A 12,624-nucleotide genomic window follows, 5' to 3' on the forward strand; every position below is an offset into this window, starting at 1 on the left:
TTCAGTTAGAAACAAGTCATCTTGTAGAGAGATCAGCGGGAAGAAGTCACCTTGTAGAGAGTTCAGTTACAAAGAAACCACCATGTAGAGAGTTCAGCTACAAACAAATCACCCTGTAGAGATTTCAGTTACAAAGAAACCACCATGTAGAGAGTTCATCTGCAAAAAAATCAATCACTCTGTAGAGAGTTCAGCTAGAAGAAGTCACCTTGTAGAGAGTTCAGCTGCAAATAAATTACCCTGTAGAGAATTCAGCTGCAAACAAATCACCCTGTAGAAAGATCAGCTAGAAGAAGTTACCTTGTAGAGAGTTCAGCTACAAAGAAACCACCATGTAGAGAGTTCAGCTGCAAACAAATCACCTGTAGAGAGTTCAGCTAGAAACAAGTCACCCTGTAGAGAGATCAGCTAGAAGCAATTCACCCTGTAGGGGGTTCAGCTAGAAGAAGTCACATTGTAGAGAGTTCAGCTACAAAGAAACTACCATGTAGAGAGTTCAGCTGCAAACAAACACCCTGTAGAGAGTTCAGCTAGAAACAAGTCACCCTGTAGAGAGATCAGCTAGAAACAAGTCACCCTGTAGAGAGTTCAGCTAGAAGAAGTCACACTGTAGAGAGTTCAGCTACAATGAAACTCCCATGTAGAGAGTTCAGCTGCAAACAAATCACCCTGTAGAGAACTCAGCTACAAACAAATCGCCCTGTAGAAAGATCAGCTAGAAGAAGTTACCTTGTAGGGATTTCAGCTACAAACAAATCACCCTGTAGAGAGCTCAGCTACAAAGAAATCATCATGTAGAGAGTTCAGCTGCAAACAAATCATCCTGTAGAGAGTTCAGCTATGAAAAGATCACGCTGTAGAGAGTTCAGCTAGAAGAAGTCACCCTGTAGAGAGACCAGCTAGAAACAAGTCACCCTGTAGACAGATCAGCTAGAAGAAGTTACCTTGTAGACAGATCAGCTAGAAGAAGTTACCTTGTAGAGAGTTCAGCTGCAAACAAATCACCCTGTAGAGAATTCAACTACAAACAGATAACCCTGCAGAGAGTTCAGCTAGGGTCAAGTAACCCTGTAGAGAGAATCCTGTAAAGTGTTCATCTACGTACAAGCAGATCACCCTGTAGAGAGTTCAGCTACATTTCAAGTCACCCAGTAGAGAGATCAGCTGCAAATTATCCTGTGGGGATTAATTGACATGTAATAAATATATGCTCTCTTTTTATATTATGAACTCTTGATATATGCATTATATATATAATTTGTACATTTACTGATAAAATCAGAATGAGTTAAAGTATTTATAAAATCTGCTTCATCTTTTTCTTTTTCCTGTGGTAAAGAAAAATATACAGGTTAAAAGCCCCAAAGCTGGCCATAGGCCGGCTTTGGGGTATACAAATACAAAAAGAAGTGAAATCTAATCAAAAACAGCCAAGCTGTAAAAAAAGGAGTGCGGCCCTTGAAAAGGCTATGGTGAAAAAAGATGTGAAATCCAAGGTGGCGGCCAAGAAATGGCTGTGATGGTAGGTTAATGGTAAAAATTTTGATAATGACAATTCAGGTGAATTTTGTGCCAATTGACCAAGCGGCACCAAATTCACCTGAATTGTTGTTATTAAAATTTTTACCATTATCCTACCATCACAGCCATTTCTTGGCCGCCACCTTGGATTTCACATCTTTTTTCACCATAGCCTTTTCAAGGGCCGCACTCCTTTTTTTACAGCTTGGCTGTTTTTGATTAGATAGTAATTACTCTTCTAATAATATGGTTATTGTTATGATGCACTGCTTGTGAGTAAGGTGTCAGTAGTCTCATATGCATTGTTGCCATAACTAGGCTATAGGCTTCAATTTGTTTTTAGTCCCCCGGAAGACGTTCTGTAATCCCATTGATTAGCCCACTGCATTTTTAGTCAAATGCCTATAGTTTCCAGACACATAAGTATATAAAAATGGTGTATCTTTTGTAGAACATGGGACAAGTGCTCATCCCTTTACTGACAATACTGTTGTTGGCTCACTCCACTAGTGGCCAACAGTATCCTAATTGTGGTAATTGTCAACGTAATGGTGAGTATGACATGTTCTGTATCATTGTATAACATAATGAGTTGTAGATGTTGTTAGAATATCACAACCACCATTATCATATACTACAATGAGGTCAGATGAGTATGTAAGTGGGACACAAGTCACGCGACCCAGTAATGATGAATGTACATCAATTGATGGACAAGGGACCATTAACTGTGGAGTGGGGACTACTCTGATGGACTGTGAACGTGGAGTTATGAAAAGTATCAATTTGTCAGATTTGTCAGAATATTTGGTGTGGAATAGGACTGGCGCTGTTGTACGAAGTGTATCCACAACATTCAGGTTTTCTCTACCAGTTAATATCCGTAGGATAAGTATGTGGTTTTGGAATGCTCCATTTGGTAGCATAACACTCCCCAGTTTGACACTGTATGATAACTTCACTACACCATCCAATCAGATCAGTATTGATACTAGTGATTCTCCAGTACTTGTAGAGAATGAGCGATACAGACTAAATGTTGACATTACCAATGATGGTTTGATGGTTCAGTCATTGAGAATAGTGATGAACTTTACTGGGGGGATATATATATTCTTAAGTGAAGTATTGTTTTGTGGTAAGTACACATTATAATTATTTATATGTATGTATATATAGTATTGTGTTTGAGTGACCAAGGTAACACAAAGTTAAACACTTTGCACACAATGTGTTGTTGACTGCTTAAGCCAAAGCATTTTTGTATACTATAAATACACAGTAGAATTAATCCCAGGGTCCATTAATTGCAAATCATACAGTACAATAGTACTGATCATCAAGATTTGGCTTTTCTGGCCAAAAAATCACCCCAAAAACCAGCCTCACAGTACCTTCATGGTGCCTTGACAGTATTGGTGAGGTATAAGCAAGCCCAAAGTGTCTATACAGCAGTCAAAGATGCTTTTTATTTAGCAGAGTTTTCTACTAACTGACTGCCTGCCCACCCACCCACCCACCCGCCTGCCTGCCATATATTATGAACTAGACAGACCCTAAAAGCATGATGGGGTGAGCCTGAGTTGTGTAAAAACTGATGCGGCATCAACTTTATATAATAGTTATACGAGCACAATGTGGAGTCTATGAAATTTATAAACCTGAAGGCCCGGGCTGTAGCGCACGAGCGAAGCGAGGGCGCTACTAAGCGTTTAATGCATGTGTGTTTGTAGCTATACATACAGTAATGCTCAGGCTACTCTAGAGGTAGCTGGAGAAAGGTGAAAAAAGTTCAAGTTGGGAGGCTCAGTAGCTTGCCAGTATATAGCTATATAACTGTATGTGAAGTGTAGTCAGCATGCTTTAATTTTGAATAATAGGTGCTGTAAGATTAATCTGGTGGTACTTTTGATACACTTATGATGTCACGAAAGGGGTGCTTAAAGGTTGAGGTGGGGTACTTCAAGCAGTCAGTCATTATGCTCTTGTTATCAATTTGAGAGATAAAGGCTGGGTGAAGGTAGTTAGGTACTTTCTACTGTAGCTAGTAATTTTTGTAAAGTGGCATGCTATTTATATAACATCAGTACGGTACAGCTGTATGTAGTACTGTACTTTAATTATAAATTTATCTACCATATGAAAGGAACAAACCTTCTTTTTCAGTTTCTCATTCTCTTCTAAGCCTATTGGTCTCTCTTCTTCTTCTGAGTCTTTCTTCCCTCTCTTCTGCACTTTCAACATTACTCGCCATAATGAACGCACCACGTGCAATAAAAGTCACAACTTTCCACGTGCACTAGTGCTGGAGGCTACTTTTCCCAATTACTATCATAAACGTTTGGGAACGTAATGCTTGTACGTACTATGTTGAATCAACTACTAACAGTGTGGGACTTTCCGTGTTCTTTGCGTAAATGCTTGGGAACGTGACACTCGTACGTATGATGGTTGAATATTCTACTAACAGTGTGGGACTTTCTGTGTTCATTACATAAGCGCTCAGGATTGTGACGCTTGTACGTACGATGGTCCACTGTGTACTGCCAGTGTGGGGCTCATTCAGGCTAACCCCAATAGCTGTCAATCCACAACTTTCCGAAAAAATGCTTTTGACTGGTATAGATATTTTGAGAGCAATCTCAGTTATCTGAACCATGTTAGGGTAATGCGTTACATAAGTAACATGTCACGTAATATTGTTAAATAATAAGTAATATAACATGTTACTTTTCATGGGGCAGTAATATGTAACGGGTTGTTACTTTGAAAAAGCAACGTGTTACTTTTATAATGCATTACTGTAATTTACATAAGTTGTCTTCTGACTGCAACTAATGTAGTAAACTACATACACGTAGCCTACAATCCTTGCTATAGTCCTTACAGATGGCCATTATGACACTATTCTAATAAGTGAAAATTATTAGGCTAATTATGTGAAATTTGTATTTCATGCGGAATCAAAGTGTTGACAGGTTAAATATGACTAACATGAGCTGAAGACATGTTAATGTGTAACTAGAACAAGTTTTGGAGCAAGATCCAGCAGGAAGAAGACATGGCAGCTTGATTTTAATTGGATCTCTAATATATCTTAATATATTGCTAATTTTACAGTATAATATAAAACTATAACACGTTACGTTTGCTGGTAGTTGCTTTTATTTTACAGAAATCTGTAATGCATTACTTTTGCTATTAGTAATGACTAATAAGTATTATATTACTTTAAAAAGTAACAACCCCAAGATTGTTTGCACCCTGGGGACCAACAGTCCATAACTCTGAAATGTAATACATTTTCAAACAATAAAAATGTTGTGAAATCTTAAACTATTCTAGTAGAACAATCATTTTGAAGTTTGCATGGTTAATTTGAAGTTTGTTTCACTGTACATTAATTCCATCTCGAATTTGTAGATACAGTACATAGATTAACCATAGTTGCTCAAATCTTTTGCATTGTAATCAATTTAACAACTGTGGAGTTAAAACATGAAAGCCAACCATATGTAACAATGTGTGATCAGATAGTCTAATAGAACAATCACGTTATATTGTTAACTGTTCAGAAAATCAAACTAGGCCATGTCAACTTAATTAGATGTTTCATGGGCCCAACCAACCCACCTTTTTCATGCTGTATTATAGTTGCTGTATAAATCGATTTCTTTGCTCTGTGACAACATGTAAAACACAGGTATGTCCTCAGACACATGCAACAAAAGCTGGACCACAAAAAGAGACCTGTGGTGGTAGATCCAAGGGGGGTGTATGCCCCACAAAATGCATACAAGATTGAGATATTCTAATAGAGCAGTCAGTCAAAAAGTCAAATACTCTAATACAACAGTCACTGCAGATAACCAAATCCACCACGGCTAATAATGCGCAAGTAAACTTGCATCTGCCCCCAGCACCATCCCATACTCTTATACCCCTGCCCCATATACCTACTACCCTGGCGCACCCACCTTGCCAAACCCTGGATCCACCTGTGTGGGGGAAGGTGTGGTTATGAGTACAGAAATTCAGCACTAGAGTCCACCCACTTGCTGTACTTTCAGCATCTCTTTGTTTTCTACCTCTGCCTATTTAATTCCAACACTTATCTAGCTGCAAACCTTCTATTCTAGCCAGCTTGTCTTCACTTCCGTTCAGTTGATATTCCATTTCACTGTACTCTGTTCCGATTTTCGGTTTAGCTTGGTGATTGTCTCACACTCCCATTCTAGGCGAGATTCTAGGTCCAGTTCTGTAGAGTTTGCTGTATACACTTTTGGTTATACAAATACATCGAGTTTGTATCACATGAGTTCAGGCTTAGATGGTGGGGGTGTCTTTTATCTATGGTTCGGGGCATCATGAGGTCAAAATTCCACTGTAGATTATAGAGGCGTGTAAGTTCAGTATATCTAACACCTAGTTTAATGCACAGCACATATAGACCGGTTGCTATGAGCGAAAAATCGCACTTAATAAACTATGTAGTTGCTGGACACTCAAACAGGTTTTACAAGTGGGTGTTTAGTAATGGGTAATGGTAAAACCAGGAATGGAGAAATAGGAAACGGGAAATGAGAAATGGGTGGAAATGGAATTCCTTCATTGCAGAACACTCTTCATTGGCAGAATAGATTTTTTCATGACTTAAGTAGCAGTGACTGCTGTATTCGAGTGTTTTGCAACTCAGTTGCTAAATAATGATAAGATAAGTATATAACTGTACCAACAGAACGGCAATTGTATAATGTCTTGGTACAATATCAAATCTATTAAATCAGTAGAATAAAGTCCAGAGGAGTGCAGCCCATTTCATCAGTCTCGATTCAGTAGTGTAACCAGCATGCTGGACCTGGCAAACTTCAGAGCAAAAGAAGAGAATGTCTTAAGCTACTTCTGCTCTTTAAAATTGATTCACAGTTTTGTTGAAGTTTCATCAATTTTACTCTAACTCCCTTAACTTCATGTACTTGTGGTCACTCTCGTCGTCATGTTATATCAGTCCACCAATTAGAACTAAAACATATTTACATTCTGTCTTACCTTTAGCAGTAAAATTATCAAATGATATTCCTTAATCACTAATGATGTTGATGATTTTATACAAGAACTTGAACTCTACTTATACCCTTCGCACCACCTGTATGAATGTCTGTGTTTGTCAACTCTTTTAGAAGTTTTACACAGGGATTATAATAATAGTCAAATTTCTGATGGTTGATAATGCATATCACCCTGATGGTATCCTCAGTGATATCAGTGGCTTAAGTTAAAGTGACTGCTCCATCACAGTATGATCAGAGTATTACTACAAGTTTAACATCATTACAAGCTTCTGAGAATTTTAATACAGTGGTATATATATACATGCCAGCCTTAGGCCTTAATGTCATTTAAGTTAATTTGTAGTGGCAGTGCATTTGCTAGCTGACTATAATTATAATCTAATAGAGCAGTCACTTCAGTTTAAGCCACTGATACCACCAGGATGATCTTCCATCAGTAATTTTGACCCAACACATTATACAATTGCCATTTCTGTTAGTACAGTTATATGCTTATTGCAAAACACTCTAATACAACAGTCACTGCTACTTCAGCCACCAAAGTCGTGAGAAAATCTGTGCTCTGCTACCCCTTCAATTACAAATGAAGAGTGTTCTGCAGTGAAGGAATTCCACCCATTTCCCATTTCCTGTTTCTCTGTTCCTGGTTTTACCACTATCCCTCAGTAACATGTGATACGTTTGAACTGGTTGCTAGGAACTGAACTGATGTTGCTAGGACAGCGTTATTTAAAAAACCATACTTGGTTACAGAAACAAGCCCATCGTTTTATTTAATGTTTGGATATCGCTTCACCCATACCGGTTAGTGTTCTGTTCTATATCTTGTAGTTTTGTCTGTGAATTAATCATTTATGATGTCACATTTTGTATTATTATTAGACTACAACAAGTTTGATACTGAAATTTGATTGGCTGAAAACGTGGTCTCTAAATCTCGTAGAGCCATGGTCATGTCCAATAGAGACCACGCTCTGAGGCGATACGAAACACGATAATTACGTGCCTGTAACATTGGCAACGCATGGGCATTTAAATGGCTAGTAACAGCCGTACTGAATTAGAGGGAGGTGTAATGGGCTTGTTTGTACTAATCAACACTACATTACTTGCTTACAAGCAGCTGTCGAGGCACAACAACAGCAACAATGAGTTGTAGTCCACTCGCTGAGTCCAGTACTTCAATACATAGCACGCGCCTGTAACATTGGCAACGCATGGGCATTTAAACGGGTAGCAACAGCCACGCTGAGGTCCCGCCATGTCGGGAGGTGTAGAGGGCTTGTTTCTAGTAATTAGCCATACATTTCCTATTTACAAGCAGCTGTCAACTCAAGGTACAATAACGAGTTGTAGTCTAAATAAGTTAGACGTCAAGAACCACTGGGTTCTACGGGATTTAGAAAACCCTCAGGCCCTTAGTAGCGCCCTCGCTGCGCTCAGGCGCTACAGCCCAGAGCCTTCAAGTTTTCTAAATCCCGTAGAACCCTGGTTCTTGACGTCTAACTATTATTTAGTACTTGGTTATATAATTACTAGGGCCAGGTCACATACAACCAAGTACATACACCAACATGACAACCCCCTGGTGAGGCTATGCACACAACTAGGTGGTGAAGGCACAGTCAAAATAACAATGGTCCCAGATCAACTTATGGCACAATAGTTACAGATATAACACAATAGTGGCATCGTAACTAGAAGCTAAGTGCTGGTACATTAGTGGTGTCAATGGTGGGGCAATGGCACAGTGATATGTACACAGTATATGCATACAAAACATACAGAAGAGAGCTATACATCATTGTAGTATTGTATGCAGTAATACATTATTGGCAATATCACCAAAGATGGAAAATAGTCAGCTACGTAGCTAGCCAATATACAGCACAGTATCAACTAGAGGTCGCTGGTAGCCAAATGGGGTTCATCAGTGGTTTGGCAATAGCACAATGATAGGTGCACACTATATACATACATAACTTGTAGGAGATACACAATACTGTAGTAGTTAAGAGTATGGGTTAGCCGGGTGAGCCAGATAAAGAAAGATAACCAAGCCAGCCAGAACCTAGTAAGCCAGGTGAAGGAAAAATGTACAATGCAAGTAAACATTAAAACATACCACGCTGTTTACAATACATTTACAAACAGACAGCCAAGCCAACCAGAGCCTAGCAAGTCAGGTGGAAGAATATGTAACATACAAATAAACAATACATACAAACAAACATACTGCTATTAATCTTCTTCCTCTTCTTGTCTTGTGTAGCTGGCTGGGCGAACTTCCTTCGTATTGTGTCGGGCGTGGCCTCCTTATTTAACTGTTTTGTGGTCTGCGTTATATGGAATAACATGGCTTTTTAGTCACCAGTATGAAAATGAGTAAGCATTATATGTTTGTGCCTTCATTCAATGGCAATTCTATTGCCGGTTAGTGCATGTCTGTATGCCTTGCAGTTTTTGCGTACATTAATTCATTATTTACGACGTAATTTTGACCACACATTTCATATTATCTTTAGTACTTGGTTGTATAATTATTATTGTGTACTGTGCAGGAATCATGTATGATTATAATACACAGGTGTAATTATAAAAGTGTCCAAATCATTACAAAACTCAGTGTATGTGGGAGCATTAACGATGTTCCGTGCAATGTTCTGGGGGTAGATTGTTCCATAGTTTAATTATGAAGGGAAGAAGGAAATTTTAAAACTGTCCACTCTAGTATTTAGTTGATTAAAATAGACACTTTGTAGAAAAGAGGGAACGGAAAGGAGGGAACGGGAGTTAAACAATCATGTGGAACATCAACTAAATGATGAATGATTTTATACAGCATTTGCAATTTTAATTTGTTTCTTCTGCTCTGCAGAGTAGGTAGATCAAGATCAGACAAGACGATGTTGCATTTGAGCAGTAGCTACCTTAGATGATGGAAAAGGAGTCTTGATCTTTCACTTGAAGCATTTCCACAAAACCATTTCACCACCACCTACACAACAAAAATTTTGGCGCCATGGCAGTTTTAACCGAAGTTTGAACAGGACAAAATTTTGAGGATATTTATTTTCATGGTTTACAAATTATCCACAAAATCCTCAAAATTTGTTATCTTCACCCTACAGTATCACTTATTTAAGTAATAACATTACGTGACTCCTCATTACATAAGTAATGCATAACCCCCAACACTGCTTACTTAGTTATGGTACCGCCCAGGTGCAACACTGTTTCTCGCAAGTGCGTGTTATTGATAATGACTGGCAAGTAAAATGGCTGCCATGCCCTTTAATTAGTGATTTTTTAATTGCGTGTATTTGTGAGAAACGACGTTGTGCTTGGGCAGTACCATACTTACTTACTGATACGTATATATAGACTGAAGTACAGGGATTAAATCTCCACTATGCAGGTATCTCTTGTTTCACTACTTTTTTCCTTTGATCCCTATGAAATTCCTAATTTTCCTTCTACTTGTCTTAATGAAAACAGCTGAGCTGTGAGAAAGGATGTCACTGTCAAAAAATTTGATTGTCACTGACTAAGAGCTTTAATGGAATATATTTTGTTAAGAAGTAAATGTTACATTCACACATACGCACATAAATCAGTAGTCTCATACCGTTGCAGACCCTTTCTTTTATAGGTGCATGCATGTGAATCAAGGGTCACATGTGGTTCCTATACGTAGTCTAAAACTTTTCTTAACTTCCAATTTTCAGGCTAAAATCAACCACTTGTGTATATGAAAATTATTTTCAGACTGTATTAATGCAAAAAGTATCCTAAGCTTTCTAATGTGTTTCTAATTTAAAGCTGTAAATTAGTGTAGCTATGTTATATCACTATAATGATGCACTCGCATGTATAGCTATCACTCTCATCTGCTTTGTAGTGTCTCCTAATGGTACTGTTACTGCTACAACTATGGATGTTTCTACTACTGTGGATGTTTCTACAACTGCTGGTGACTCTGTAACTGTTAGTAGCTCTGCAACGACTATGAACATTAACATGTTAACAACATTCATCACCTCTACTTCTGCATCTACTACTACCACAGTTATCAGTACTGAACCATCATCCTCTCCAGGTTCAGGTTCTAGTAGTTCTACTAATGTTGGTGTTATAGTGGCTCCCATCATAGTCATCATATTAATAGCAGTCATAATAATAGTAGTGTTAATAGTGTTCATCTGGTGGAGAAGAAGGAAGACCTACCACATCTATGATCAAACTACAGACCTTAGTAGAGATGTCCCCTACTACTCCACTGTCCAGCATACCTCATCTGTACAAAATGAAGACTACTACGATAGTCCAGGTGAAACTCAGCAAAAATCCAACGGTGATGAAAAACCCAAAATGGTATATGCTGTTCCCAACAAGAGGGAAAAGAAGGAGATGAGAAAGAGTACTGAGCTACGAAGGAGGTCAAGTATTGACTTTAACTACAGACCACAACGCTCACCAGAAATGAAAGTACGCTCACGAGAGCAAACACTATCACTGATAAATCCTGACTATGAACGTAGGATGGAATTGGATATATATGCTGCCCCTGACCTACCTGAACGCACAGAAGCTAGTACAATGTTTGATGAAAATGAAGATGATCCGATATATAGTGAAACCATTAATCCCAGTGACATTATGGGTAGTACATCATATGATAGTGCTTTATTGGCAGATCATCTTTGTCCATATGCTTCAATCTATGCTGATCCTATGCCCCTGGACAAATCTGAAGGTCCTCCTATTGTGTCTAACAAGAACATAGAAATTCTTCATCAATTAGGAACTGGGCAATTTGGGGAAGTCATACTGGCTAACACTGTTGGACTTAGCCACCAGTACCTTGGAATAGGCAACAGTACCAACAGCAGTATTTCCATCAAGGTGGCTGTTAAAACACTTAAAGCTGATCCTACTGATGAAGTCCAGAAGTCATTTGAGAAAGAGATCAAGTTCATGTCACGACTGAAGGATGATAATGTTATTAGACTGTTGGGAATTTGTACTACTGGCACACCATTCATAATGATGGAGTATATGGAGAATGGAGACCTCAACCAGTACCTGCAGCAGTTTGAGTTTACATCAGAAACAGAGAAGCTACCTGGTCCAGATGAGACCACCCTTCCTGCCCTAGTGTACATGTCATTCCAGATAGCCAGTGGCATGAAGTATCTTTCTTCTCACAAGTTCATTCATCGTGACCTGGCTACCAGAAACATCTTAGTTGGGGTGGACTACACTGTGAAGATTGCTGACTTTGGTATGAGTCAGAACCTCTACTCTGCTTACTATTACAAAGTTGGTGGTCGTATTGTATTACCTATTCGTTGGATGGCTTACGAGTGTTTCTTTGGAAAGTTCTCAATCAAGACAGATGTGTGGGCATATGGTATTACTCTTTGGGAGATATTCACACTGTGCAGGCACCAGCCATTCTATGAGCTATCAGATCAACAGGTAATTGAGAATGCTATCAAAGGGAAGGACAGGATGATACCCCAACAACCTGAGATCTGTCCAAATGGTGTATACACCATTATGAAGAGCTGCTTCCCACATGAACCATCTGAGAGGGCAGGATTTGATGTACTGTGTGATCAGTTAAATGAGTTTTATTCAAACCTTTTGTAGAATTTTATCATTTGTACTTTTCATTTATTTTGTTGAGTTTTTATTAGGACAGTTATGAAAATCATTTTTGCAGAAATAACAGTTTAAGGATAAAATATTTTGTACACATTTTTGTATATATATTTTCAACATTTTATTATAGTTATACTCTGTGATTTCATTGCTATAATTCATTTATTATAGTGATTCTAAATCACCTTATAGGCTCTAAAGATAGAAAATTTGTAAATCTTTAGTAATTTGTACTGGTTGCTGTCACACATGAAGTATCTGCATATTTGTGTATGAAATTGGTATTGAAGAGGATTTGTACTGTTTACATACACTAGAACAGCTATTATATTATAACATCAATTACATACAAGTTAGTATAGCT

General features: G+C 38.3%; 1 protein-coding gene across 1 annotated transcript; it reads left to right on the forward strand.

Moving 5' to 3' along the window:
- The first annotated feature begins 1,975 nt into the window (after positions 1-1,975).
- LOC136267611 (class II receptor tyrosine kinase-like) lies at positions 1,976-12,391 on the forward strand. The gene is made up of 4 exons (XM_066062770.1): positions 1,976-2,072; positions 2,120-2,659; positions 2,701-2,721; positions 10,495-12,391. The coding sequence occupies exons 1-4, from the start codon at positions 1,976-1,978 to the stop codon at positions 12,246-12,248; spliced, it is 2,412 nt and encodes an 803-aa protein (XP_065918842.1). The 3' UTR covers positions 12,249-12,391.
- The last annotated feature ends 233 nt before the right edge of the window (positions 12,392-12,624 follow it).

Source organism: Dysidea avara, chromosome 9 (assembly GCF_963678975.1).
Source record: "Dysidea avara chromosome 9, odDysAvar1.4, whole genome shotgun sequence".
Classification (NCBI taxonomy): domain Eukaryota; kingdom Metazoa; phylum Porifera; class Demospongiae; order Dictyoceratida; family Dysideidae; genus Dysidea; species Dysidea avara.